General features: G+C 32.4%; 2 protein-coding genes and 1 non-coding gene across 3 annotated transcripts; 2 read left to right on the forward strand and 1 right to left on the reverse strand.

Annotated features, from left to right (window-relative positions):
- Positions 1-758: 758 nt before the first annotated feature.
- On the forward strand, positions 759-4,784 carry LOC25484304 (outer envelope protein 39, chloroplastic). Its single transcript, XM_024769838.2, has 11 exons — positions 759-872; positions 1,174-1,240; positions 1,348-1,386; positions 1,492-1,636; positions 1,929-2,087; positions 2,801-2,871; positions 2,966-3,044; positions 3,132-3,247; positions 3,362-3,509; positions 3,655-3,724; positions 4,082-4,784. The coding sequence occupies exons 1-11, from the start codon at positions 839-841 to the stop codon at positions 4,237-4,239; spliced, it is 1,086 nt and encodes a 361-aa protein (XP_024625606.1). The 5' UTR covers positions 759-838; the 3' UTR covers positions 4,240-4,784.
- A 1,335-nt stretch (positions 4,785-6,119) lies between these two features.
- Positions 6,120-9,514, forward strand: LOC25484305 (bet1-like SNARE 1-1). Its single transcript, XM_013613082.3, has 6 exons — positions 6,120-6,248; positions 6,366-6,435; positions 7,641-7,800; positions 8,678-8,734; positions 8,824-8,883; positions 9,277-9,514. Exons 2-6 carry the CDS (start codon positions 6,419-6,421, stop codon positions 9,364-9,366), a joined length of 384 nt encoding a protein of 127 aa, XP_013468536.1. The 5' UTR covers positions 6,120-6,248; positions 6,366-6,418; the 3' UTR covers positions 9,367-9,514.
- Positions 9,515-13,369: 3,855 nt separating this feature from the next.
- On the reverse strand, positions 13,370-13,440 carry TRNAG-GCC (transfer RNA glycine (anticodon GCC)). The gene has a single exon. It is a non-coding gene; the product is annotated as a tRNA-Gly (tRNA).
- Positions 13,441-13,961: the final 521 nt, after the last annotated feature.

A 13,961-nucleotide genomic window follows, 5' to 3' on the forward strand; every position in this document is an offset into this window, starting at 1 on the left:
TTCATCACTTTTTTGGCATCAAGCTCAAAATCGATAGGTCTCAAGTGTAATTGATGAACCTATTCTAAAACGGATAACAATAAAAGAGCTTTGTCAACATATACCTCACAGACTTGAGTAAATCATTCAGTTTTTGCCAAAACGAAAGTGCATGTATCATCCCTTATACAAACTCTTATTCCCACTTTATTTGAAAGCTGGGAGAAAGAAGTATCAATATTGCACTTAAATCTTCTTTCAGCTGATTTAATTTATTTCACATTTCCTTCGTGTCACGGCAACGCACATGATTTTTGTTTGCTTATAACCGTTGAATGTACCCTTGTTTAATGTAAACTAGGATTTAATTTCTATACTAATTTTTTTTACACATGCATCCACTCAAATCATATCATGATGCCACTTTTTTAGTTTACTTTCTAAAATATCTTTAAAAACATTTATCTGGTGTGGTTTGATTGGATGCACGTGTAAAAGAATTTACACCGTCAGTATATGTAGATTAGTATTTTATTGTATAAAGGTATGATATTTAATTTGTACGAGCATGAACAAAAAGAAAAGAATCATCTTGATGCAGTTAATTGGTGAAAGATCGAAGATTAATAATAAATGGTTCAAAGGTTCCTTTCTTTGTTCTTAGAGGCATAAGTGACAAACTTATCATATATCTCAAACAAAGAATGTGAAAGCTAGAAAGCTTGGAATGTTCATTTCACCTTTTCCAAATGTTACATATTTCCACCCCGAAATACCAATACTATATATGCTTCTCTGCACTTTCATCATTTTCCAATCATTGTTACAATTGTGGAATGTAGAATAGTGCCCCTCAGAAATGGGAGCTCGCAAAACCATCCTTGCTGGCAAATGTTCATATTTAACTTTCCCTCCTCCAAAAAATATTCAATTTTGCTCATAAGATGTTATTCTATTTATTTTTTCGTTTTTCTCTCCTATCAATTTCACCGTACCACCGACACTTTTTATAAAAGTCGTGTTTGGCGTCTCATAGTGTCGATATCCAACACTGACACAACAACGACATATATGATTGCATTCAATTAAATCATTTTTTCAAATTATTAACCATGTTTACGTGTAAGTGTTAGTATCGTGTTTGTGTTAGTACTCTAGAATAATTTTGATGACAATGAATTTTGTGCCGTGCAGCAAAATTTGACATTGGAGCTAATTTCATTCAAAAGCTATGTGATTTTTATGTGCCCTCCCCTCTAAGGTGTGTACAACTTTATGCTTCGAAAAACTAAACAAAGAATGTTTTGGTCAAATTAATTAGTTATTATCTGATACTTATATATTAATGTTTCTCATAAACTCCAACAGGATATCCAGTATTAATCCTTTTTCTCTAGCTAGTGGCAGGTAGACAATTTTATTTTATTTTCAATGTCATTAAATTGGATTTCTTGTTTTGTACCAAAGAAAAAGGATTTTGCATAACCAATATTTCATTTTTGTTCATTGCAGCCTTTGTGTGAAGCAACGTGAATTATTTCATAACAGTGACATGCTTGATATATCGTGGCACAAGGGACTATATGATTCAAATATCTTGATTGGTTATAGGTATCCTAAACCTATATGTCTTGGTCAGCACTCTCTAACTATTCAGGTTAAGTGATACATATTGGATCAAATTTGATTTTTGTAAATTAATTAAATTAGGGTCTCGCTAACCAGTGCCCTAGGGCGATGGTTAAGGAATCTTCAAATACATTTTTTGTCTTGGAAATATAACATGTTATTTTTTATCAAACAATAATTACACAACTTTTTCATGTAAACTTACTTGTTCTGGATGCTTAACCAATGCCCCAAGGGCATTGGTTAGCATTTTTCATTAAATTATTATAAAGCAAGAAACATATTAAGGAACTCATGTCATTTATGTTTTTCCTTCACAGCATTTAATTTCTCCTGAAGTTGGAATCCATGGAGTTCCCATGAACAATTTTTCCCAATCTGTAAGCCAAGGTTTGAGGTTGTCAAAATTGTCAATTGGATTGGATTTTAATGAGCCTTCAACTTCTAATTGGAGTACTTCAACCGGTGTATACTTTAAGGTTGGTTGAAGAAACAAAATTAATACTTCATCTTGTTAGAACAAACACTACTAATAGAAGAAAATTTGAAACGATTAATTGCAAGACAATGAACACGATCGTTTGTTTACGTAATTTGACCAAGTATGCCTACGTCTGCAGCTACAAAGCAGCAAGGTCGGTCCAAGGGTAAGGCAACAAAGGCAATCGCCTTAAACCTCCAATATTTTTTGAAATCTTACTTGATAAAAATGCCACATACTTTTCGAGTGAAATAAAAAGACTTGTATTATACTATTTTCAAATTTAAGTTAATAAAATCTTTTTTAACATTAATATTGTCCCAACACAACAAAGATGAAATCAGTTGACTTAAAAATAAACGAAATCGATTTCATTAATTTTTTAAACGATTTTTTATCAACAAACTTACGGAAAAAATATTTAAAGAAAAAAAGCAGGAGCATAGGTCGCTACGCTCCTCACACACAAATAACAATTGGGCCTAATGCACCTTTGAGACAAACGCAGAAGCAAGAGTGAAGGTCACTATTCTCGCTCATCTTCCTCGCTCCTTGCTCCTCTTTTGTGTCTATATGAACTATATATACTCAACACAACATACATAATGAAATGATATTATTTATTTATCTGCTAAATGGACTACTATTATAGGACAGATGAAGTATAATTCTTGAGGTAGAGATAATTAATTGGTTCGATCAATTGTGCAGCACAATCGATTTAGCAATGACAGCGGCCGCTCTATAAGCAGAGATCTAGATGGTTTTCCATTAACTTGCAGGTTTGATGAAATTTATTTGATTCAGGACTAACATGTTGAAGCAACCTGTTTGAATAATTAATTTGGACTTAATGTATTTTTAAATCTCATGTAGTGGAGAACCATACGACAACATGATAGTGATTAATCAAAAAACTCAATTTGAAGATGTAAATGATCACAGTTTCACTCACGTAAGTTATCTTCATTGATTTTTGATACATGCAAACTTGTAACCATTACTTATTTACTTATATGTATAACTTATATTCTATTTTCAGTTCAGTTTACAAATGGAACAAGGGATTCCACTCCAACCAAATTTGCTAACCTTCAATAGATTTAAATTTTTTGCTTCAAAAGGAGTCAAACTTGGACCAACCGTTTTATCTTCCTGGTGAGTTCTTCAAGGATTTTATCATTGTAGTTATGAAATCTACAAACCGGATCGGACTGGCCGGTTTAGTGATTTAATACAAATCTACACCATTTTTCAAATTTTATCTGGCAGGTTGAGTGGTGGTTCAATTGTAGGATCTATCGCTCCACATCAAGCTTTTGCAATTGGTGGTCCCAACAGTGTTAGAGGCTATGGTGAAGGTGCAGTTGGTTCTGGACAGTCATATTTGGCATCTAAAACTGAATTGGCAATCCCATTGGTATATATAATAATGCTCATTATTCCTTATTTGGCATGATACTGATAAAAATAATGAAACATATGTATGTGAGTCATTTCTAACATTATCAATCCTACCAATCATTGATGCCATGCTGACCATGTTCTTTACTCAATTCTTGCAGAACAAGAAACTAGAAGGTGTTTTTTTCCTTGACTGTGGATCTGACTTGAATAGTAGTCATAGGGTTCCTGGTAAGTTTCATTCAGTGATCAATTTGAATAAATTTAAAATAACTTTATTTTGAAACCGCTAATGTTATTTTTGTCAATAAATTTATTTGTACCAACCCCGACACGACACTGGCAAATACAATTACGTTCGATTAATAATTTTTTTTCTTCAAATTTTTACTAATTTCAAAGTGTTTGTGTCATTGTCGAGGTCCGTGTTTGTCTCAATGCTACATAGCACGGAACTACCCACCAAGCCAACCTTATATCCTCCATATAAAATCATTTATTTAACTCTTAATTCCAGAATTTGCTTAAGTATGTATAGTGATATCATAGTACTTTGGTTTAAAATTTTCAATCTAATGAGAATTGCAGGAAATCCAGGACATAGGCATGGTAAACCAGGATCTGGATATGGGATTGGGTGTGGCATTCGGTTCAAAACCAAGCTGGCTCAAATAAAATTTGATTATGCCATCAATGCTTTTCATCAAAGATCTTTATATTTTGGAATTAGCAATTTGGTTCTATGACATTACAATTAAAGAAAGTCGTTCATGGTGTGTGCCACCATTTTTTAGCAGTGCTGAATTTCTTGTAATTAATTCACTCAAATAAACGTGAAAGACCAACGTTGTTATAGTAAAAGACAAGACCTGAATAACTAGGAAACTTAAAAAGGTTAGGTTGAGTGAGTATCTAAAACACGTTTTTCACCATGGGGTAACAAGATTGCGTGACACAAACCATTCACATGCTATTTATTTGCTATGTGAATGGGAGGATCTGCAAGTTAACATGGTCAGAAGAAACATGATCTAATCCTATAAACAATGAAAAAAAAAAAAAAAAGCCAATTTTAGAAAAAGTGAACAATTTTATGGAAGTTTTTCTTTGAAAGAGTCTAGCGTCTAAGTATTGTGAAGTGTGATAGTGCGGGTTTGAACCCAAATTCCTACGAATAAAAAGAAAATATGGAAAATAAATGCATGATCGCAAAGATGTAAAGTTTTTTTTTTTTTTGACAATGTCATATATGTGCGAAGCTAATCGCATGAAAATTACCTACACTAACTTACATAAGTTGCATTTAACATATTGTCTTTTTAGATGCTAAGTTTTACCATTGTCACATGCGGTCAAGTGATGGAAGATGACGAATTTTTCTTCCTTGATAATTTGTGGCGGTGGAGTGATAACCTTGTAGCTATCCGCTCTTAAGTTGGATTGACCTTGGTCCAATTCAGAACACTTTTTATTCATCTAATTTGAGTCGGTCAAATGAATTAAGTTTCTTCAAGTTCAAGAAATATTGATTAATTTATTTATCATTTTTAAAAACTAGATACTTATCCAAATTCCCAAAAGTGTGATAGAAAGGTCAAAGAGTTACATATACAAAAGTGAGAATTTGCACTTAAAAGAACAATTTTATGGAAGTTTTTCTTTAAAAGAGTCTAGCGTCAAAACTCACATGCAATAAGTGTTGTGAAGTGTGTGTTTGAACTCAAATCCAAACATGTTAAATATCCTACAATTTTTCGTTACACAAAAAAAAGATAGAAAATAATGCATGATGACATATACAAGTGTGCTCGTGAGGTTAATTTAATTGATAGAGATAATACATAATGTATACAAGATCGAGGTTCGAACCTCGACCACCGCCAAAATCATATATAACTGAAGTTATTTATTTATTTACATAAGTTGCATTTACCAGTTGATAAGTTTTACCATTGCCCTCCTCTAATAAAAAAGTTTTACCATTGTCGTCGTGGAGTTTTCCATTTTTGCTTCCTTGATTACTCGCGGCGGTGGATTGATTATCTTGTAGTGATCCACTCCTATGTTGGATTAGCCTTGGACAATTTTTATTGATCTAATGTCACTTGATGAGTTGGTCATCAAATTATTTAGTTTCTTCTAGTTCAAGAAAAATATGAATGAATTTATTTATCATTTTAAAAAAACGTGGATGCTCATCCAAATGTCCCAAAGTGTGATAGAAAGGTTAAAGAGTTACATATACAAAAGTGAGAATTTGCACTTACTACGTGCTAAACCCTTGAAAAAGTTAATTATTTCACAATTTTCCTTGGTGAAATGCAGTCTATTGAAAATCCAAAATGAGAAGCAACAACACTCGTTTACCATGTATGTATTTTGGCTTAAAACCGAAGAAAAAGAAAAGGAGAGAGAAAACAGATAAATCGATACTAAGTGGGGCCTACCTCTTTATTAACATCGGATACGGACGCAACACAGACATTAATATGCCTGCCGACATCATTAAAAATTTGTTAAAATTACATAGTTTCGTGTAATAATAAGTGTCGGTATCGTATTGACGTCAAATACGACACGTGTCGGATATCTGGATACATCTAATTTAAAGAGTGTATGTGCTTTATAGATAAACACTAACCAGCAATAACCGTAAGTGTAGTGTAAAACTGGTGCCAGCTCGCATCTTATATAAACAAACAAACCTCTTTCTATATTTCTTCCAAAGAACATTTACTTACATACAGAACAACAGGTTCGTTCGCGTACCTTCTCGAATCTTCTTCAGTTTCATTTCTTCAGATCTACTAATCTCGATTCATTTTCTTACTATTTTCTATTCATTCATTAATTAATTTTTGTATTTGATTAGGAATCACGATCGAGTAAACAGTTGCAGAATCCGTGATCTGGTGGTGGTGAGATATGATGAATTCTAGAAGGTTAGTTCCAAGATTAATTAATCTGTTATTTCAAATTCTGAAAATTCGGGTTCGCATCGGTTGTTATTCAATTCAAATATAGTAGAAATTGTTGTTTATTATATGATTTACTTCAGATCCGTTGATACTGTGTAGTAGAAGGTTTTGTAATTTCTATTTCTTGCTGATTTTGATGTGTGATTCATTGGTGAATTACTGTTTGAGGTTTTGCTTTTATGTTGGATTCATATTTTTGTGTCTTAAGTGTTAAAGGAGGTGAATTGGGGATATGTAGAGTTTCAGTGAGCGTATTGATCGATACAACCACTTGTTAATGATCCGTGGCATCTTTCAAAGTATAAGAATAATTTTGATCATATGATTGTTAAGATGAAAGAAATTGTTAGAGCAACAATAGGTTTGGAAGATTGAATAAACGATAAACTCAAACAAAGAATGTACACGTTTGGTAACAAAGTTCGGTCTATTCTGCCTACGTCTCCGGCTCCGGCTACAGAGCACCTTCACTTCCTTTGTATCACTGATGGAAAATTAGGGTTTAGAAGATAGATCTTGTATTTAAATACTATTGTACAGATTACAACTTTACCCCTTCCCAATTGTCGTCAGAGCCAACGGAAATGAATAGAGAAGAGGAGAAGGATTCAACAAAGGGGGAGGTGCTTGCGAGTGTTCATTAGTAATGTAATAATAATCGATAGTAGGTAATAGAAAGAATTAGATTAAATATGTGAGCAAGTAAACTAAACTATCCTCATACATGCATGTAGATTCTTGTAACAAACTTGTAAAAAATCTGATGCAAGGTGTTATATACTGAGATGAATACTTCCTTGTATGTGTCATTAAATCATCATCTGTGCCATACAGTGTTTTATTCGTGTTAATTCAGTCCTTCAGTTTTTCCTTGTCTATTCATGTCAATAAGGTTTATTTGATATCTGTGTAAAAGTTAATTGTTAAGAAATGTTTAATGTATTTATCTTTTGCCTAAGATATTACTCTATTAGAAATGTTGAGATAGACATATTTCAATCTGATTAATTTATCTTGATATTTTATGCAATTATGGAGATGCATCGTGACTCTGATCAGTATAAAGCTGTTCAAATGTTGAGAAGTGGTTATTATTTTGCTCGTGTTTATTACCTGACCATATTGGATTTTACTAATTTCTTTATATGAATTATTATTTCCTATTTCAGAGACACCCGAAACAACAGAGTTGCTCTTTTTGATGGCATTGAGGAGGGTGGAATCAGAGCATCATCAATGTATTCCTCAGGTTCTTCCCATGAAATTGATGAGCATGATAATGAACAAGCAATGGATGGATTGCAAGATAGAGTTAATCTGCTGAAAAGAGTAAGTTTAGTAGTTTACTGTTACTTGTAACATGCCATAGAATCCCACCTAGCTATCTTGTATAAAAATACCTGATATGCGTTGTAATTATTCATTCATTTTGTTTCAACTATTGATAGTCATCAGTTATTTTTTTTTTCTTCAAATTTTTCTTCAAGGTCATGTTAATATGATATTGTTTCTGTTGGGAAGTAAAGAACAACTTACTCCTGGAATTGTGTCGTTTATGCATTTAAACTTTGAAAAATTATACCCTGTCCATCTTCATGTGAACCTGATAGGACACCAAGGTCCAATACATTTGATGACCGAATCATTGGGCCCTATTCACACAAAACACCATTTCTACATTATTGTAGAAGCAAAGGAAATAAAAGAGAGGCGCAGGGAGTGAGGAATGCATTTAGAAATATTGTTGCAAAGTCTGTTAGGAGAGTTACTCTCTGATTTAGGAGCTCTGGTCTGGACTAGAAGTTCATTGAACTCTGGCTTACCTACTGTTTTTCAGATTTTCCACCATTGTATAGCTTTGAGCTCACACGTTTACATTCAATAATACACTTTGCTTACTTAAATTCCTTGGTTCTATCAGAACTCCTCCATGTTTGCATCACATCTTCCCTGTTTATCATAATTATTAATGATCTTATTCTCTAGTATTGTTGCTGTAGTTTTACTTTGTTGACTACTGTAAGTATGATATTTATTTGGTTCCCGAAACCCTTCTTTCTGTAGACTATTTAAAGACCTTGAATGTTTGCAATTGTATTCAATTTCATGAAGATGTATCATGTATTTAAACTCTGCAATTTTGTGATGGTCTAAAATTTTCCCCTGTATCAGCTAGAAACAGTTTTAATGGGTCTGTTTGCAACAGCTGTCAGGTGATATACATGAGGAGGTGGATAATCATAACCGCATGCTGGATCATATGGTGTGTAATATATTGCAATTATCAAAGGTATTTCACAATAGCTCTGCTTTTTTGTTTTCGGCTTTAACTGTCTGTTGGTATTTATGTAGGGCAATGATATGGATTCTTCAAGGGGAGTCCTCTCAGGAACTATGGACAAATTCAAAATGGTATGTACTTGATTGTTCCAGTGTTGTTAAATGGCGTCCATGGCGCTCCATGTCATAATGGCGTGTCAGATTTTTGACAACCGCCCCATAGGCAATTTGTGAAGGGATGTCTACCTTGGCTCCGTCATAAGCCACAATATATGACGGATTTTTGGTCTTCTGCCATATTATGGAACCCTCCGCCATCAACAACATTGGATAGTTCTACTTTCTGTAGTCCTTATATATATGCCCTCTTAAGGATCAATGCCATTTAGTTTTTCTTAGCTTATGTACTTGTTGATTTTTGCTTTCCTTTGTTGTTTGGGAGAATGACAACACATTGATGGGGTGGAGTGGTGTCCTTTTCCTCTCAAGTTCAAATATTTAATTTTCTGTATGATGATGTTTCAGGTATTTGAGACAAAATCCAGCCGAAGAATGTTCTCGCTGGTAGCATCCTTTGTTGTGATTTTTCTTATCATTTACTATCTAACTAGGTAATTGGTCTTTCATTCAATCAGCTTGATGTTGAATCTGAAAGAAGGCTACTTGCTCTGTTACTGTAATTAAATGTCAGTACTTGTAAGATGTTCCGTTATGTTTGTATAAAGATTTTTACTTTTTAATATATTTTTTCATTCCTTTTATATATGCTTCATCCTTTAGTTTGGGAAGCTTTCACCTGTACTTTTTTGATTGTGTCAATACTCATTTAGTCAATGAATGATAAGAACCCTTGGTGACAGCGTAGCTCAAATCAAACCGTACGGATTTGGGTCTGAAATTTCAAAGATCATAACTTGATTGATGCAACAGATTTAAAATTTGAACCTCAACTCTCGTTCAAAAACAACTGAATGGTAAATGACTTGTTTCTTGAACTTTATACGTTGCTTTGATTTTTTTTTTTCTCCCTTTCTGAAAATCATGGCTCAAATTAACCCGATTCATTGCTGATTAAAGGTCAAAACAAGACACTAGTATTGTGATGAAGTTGGTTTTTAATATTTTCGAAATCAAACAATGGACAACCTCCATGTTGATCAGTTTAAGATTTTGTTTCATTATTTGCATAAGGGATACTTCGGATGTGAAAAGAAAATAAAAATACAATGTTCCTCATAATGCATGACTGGAGATGGTTTTCGTGTTGGTTGTGTTTTGACACATGATATAGGACACTCAACAACGGATATCTAGGCTATTGCATCGAAGACAAACGTAGTGAAATGCGATATGAATTGTAGAATCTTGTAAACCATCAAGTCTTTGAAAGTAAGTTGCGCGCACACATATGCTGCCACATTCAGCCCTGCAATCAAAACCTGTTACGCATTCACACGTGAAAAACACAACAAAAGCAAATAGAACTGGCCTAGAAGCCGTGGGGAACCTCATCACTCGCATATACTACTGGGACAATTTAAACACCTCTCCAAGCATATACTACTCCTCGCCTGATGTACCCAAACAACTCAAAGGATTCAGAATCCACTTATTTTTTGCATAACTGTAGCCTCTTGATTTGGTTTTAAGCATCTCCTAAGATAGAATTTTTGGTCTCCTCCGCAACCTTATCCCAATCATAACCTTTATGAGAAAATATCAATAGTATTTCTGACTTTCCATACTGTCCAAATGTTAGAGAAATATATCACAACCAACTTATCTCCATCCTTTTACACCCATCTCTTCATAAGGTTATTCTTTGTTAGTAGTCTATTTGGTATTTTATGCAGCTGCAGCGGCGAAGCTAAATTTTTTTTTATGCAGGGGCCAAATATAAAGGAAGAATAAAATATTTTTAAAACAAATATATTAAATTTAAGGATAAAAATAATTTTAGTCCCATAGATTATAATTTTTTAGGTTTAGTCCTTACAAAAAATTTATTCAATTTTTGTCTCAATTTTTAAAAAATTTACTAAAAAAGTGTTTTTAGTCTTGTATTTAATTTCTAACAAAAAATTAAGGACAAAAATCAAACAAAATCTTATAAACACAACTCAAAAATCGCAAGTGTTCTAAAGACTAAAAACAAATTTAATTCGAAAATTAATCAATACATGAAAAAAAAATGACAATAATTTTTACTTATATGAAATGTAAATTAAAACATCAACAAAGGATAAAAATTGACAATAGCTATTTAAAAAAGTTGTGTAAAATGCATTTCAAGAAACCAATTTTATCCATAATTGACCGTTTACTAAATAGATTAATAATGTCTTTTTCAATGTAAAACAAATAGGTTATTTGCAAGAAACTCAATGTCCATTTAATTTGTTTATGTTAATTTTCGGCAACTGAATTTGTTTGGGGATGCTCAATGTTTATTATTTGGGGTACTCGAATATTAATTTACACCAACTTATTAAAGATTAATATATTTTTTGGGGTAGCCAAGGCTACCCCTTGTCAATGAAGGGCTGCGCCCCTGTGCACCTGAAAGACCGACTAATCCGAATGATTTAATCCCACCGTCCACTCGCGGGACCCCATTTAAGCCAGAACAAAGCTCTATATAGACTAACCCATCGAAATTGCCACTAAGAGAATCGAACTTGAGACCTTGAGATAAACACACTCAACCAACCAACATTACTAGGTCAACCAGGTTGTTAGAAGTCTATTTTAAAATATGTCCAAACATGCGATACCTACCTCTAAAAGAAATACTCTTTAACAGTGTAACTGATCTTATTTTAGGGTCTGTTTGGTGCGCAGGATAGAGAGACAAGATATGATTAGCATATCCTATCCTATCTTAATCTTCTGTTTGGTGCAATAATGAGATAGGATAAATTATTCCTTTTACTTATCATATGCTATCGCTCCTTTGTATTTTCTATCCTAAGTTTAAGTTAGGTTAAAATTAACCTATCCGATTTGACAAAATAAACCCTTATTTCACCCTTATCCTTCTTGCACCTCTCATATAATCATTCATCCATTCCTATCATCTTCTTCCTCCTATTTTTTTTTCTTTCTAAATTCTCGAATTTTATTATCGATTTCAATTTTTTTTATAGATTCCGTTTTATTTTTCTTCTTTTTTTTGGACTTCTATTTTTATTCATCAATTTCTATTCGTTCTAGTTTTTTGTTTATTGTTTCTATTCCTTCAATTTTTTGTTTATCATGATCAATTTCTATTCCTTCTATCTTTCAGTATGTTGTCGATAATCATTTTGAAAATTCAATTTGTTAAATTCGTCTTTTTTTTTTTTTTTTTTTTTATCGATTTGTCTTCCTTTTCTTCTTTTAAATTCATCTTTTTTATTTATTTATTTATTTATTTTTTTTTATGGATTTGAACTTTCCTCTTCTTTTACTTTTAGATCTCTATTCTTTATTTTTTTTTTCTTTTTAGATTCCTTTTAATTTTGTTTTTTTATGGCCTTGTATTTTAATTTTTTCATCTATTCTGTGATGTTGTTATAAAATGTATAATATGAAAATCTATTAAAAATGTTACTGATTATAATGGGTAATTTTGTAATTTAATATGATAAAATATTGTTATCCTGATGCTTATCATGTGCGCATCAAACACATGATAGGATAAATGTTATCATATCTATATCATATCATGTCTCTATCCAATTTCATATCATATCATGTCTCTATTCTATCATGCGCACCAAACGGACCCTTATAATCTATATGAACGGAGATCTTACAGATACACATGAAGCTATGACGTTGAATAGGTAACTAGATTTGAGATAGGAAAACAGAAACCTTAGCAAACTGTCCGAAGTTGCTTATTGACTTTATCTAGACAATGATATGGAAATGAACAAATGGAACAATAACAGCTTAAGCAAAGACAAGTTCAAGCTAGATTATAATAATCATAATCATTCTCTATACATGCCTATCATAATATTTGAAGTTGAAAAAACATTTTTCTCTTCTTATTTTGTCACTAAACATCCAAATGAGATCACACGTGGACTTAATTGCATTCTATAACTTCAATTTCCAATTAATTTATACATTATTTGATTCCACTCAACATAAATAAATAAATAAATAATAATAATCCAATGACAGCCTTAATCATGCTCCTTACCTTACCTAAGCCAAACGTTTAGTTACATTGTCATAATGAATTTGTACATAAGGTTAAGGACAATTCCTTGTTCTTTCTGTTTGTTTTTTGGTACTCAAAACCAAAGAGTGGCATGGTGTTAGGCCAAAACCCCTAAGGTGTTGCTTCACCCAGCCAGCTGCCAAATTTGCATCCATTCTAGTAATTAATTTTTATGGCATGGAATGGAAGGTTACATCATTTGGTATTGGTACAGTGGTACTTATTATGTAGCTGGTATACTAACCCCCAAAGCACTCACGTCTTTTTCTAGTTGGATTGGTGGGTTTCTTATTCTTTGGATCCATTTGTCTCTCAAACTTTTTTGCTTCACATTGCAGAAAACCCTTTTGTTGCTTTGTTACAAAAATACTAAAAGAAATAACAAAAAAAAAACAGAAACATATTTGCACCAGCCGGGAATCGAACCCGGGTCTGTACCGTGGCAGGGTACTATTCTACCACTAGACCACTGGTGCTCTTATTGGTTGGTCACGGTAATAAAATTACTTATTTAAAATAGAATGAGTTCAATTTTTTTTTCATAATTAATTTTCTTCTGGCATGGAGACTAGAAGTGTATTTCTTCTAGAATTCAAACCTATGGTTTCTTCACGAAATTTAAGTCAAACAAATTTAAGAATTAGACTTCATGATCTGCTCAAATTTTTAAAGATAAGATATATTTGTTAGTTGTTACCTATTAAGATCGACCTAATAATTTTTAATAGTGAGTGAGATCTAACAAAAATTTATGGCCTTATTGGCCACCCCGATTACCAATATTATTTTATCCGAGCAAGACATAAGTGGTCACAAACTTAAATCTAAATTATTTGGTCACACACAAAAATGAAATGGTAGAAATAGAAAAAATAATATTTTCTTTTTTATTCAATCTCTTGAATTTCTTTTTTCATTTGATTCCTCATTCTTCATTTATATTCTACATAAAGTTTGATGAATCAACACAGGTTCTTTTAAGTTTTAACAATACAGG

The sequence above is a fragment of the Medicago truncatula genome, chromosome 1 (assembly GCF_003473485.1).
Source record: "Medicago truncatula cultivar Jemalong A17 chromosome 1, MtrunA17r5.0-ANR, whole genome shotgun sequence".
Taxonomy (NCBI): Eukaryota; Viridiplantae; Streptophyta; class Magnoliopsida; order Fabales; family Fabaceae; genus Medicago; species Medicago truncatula.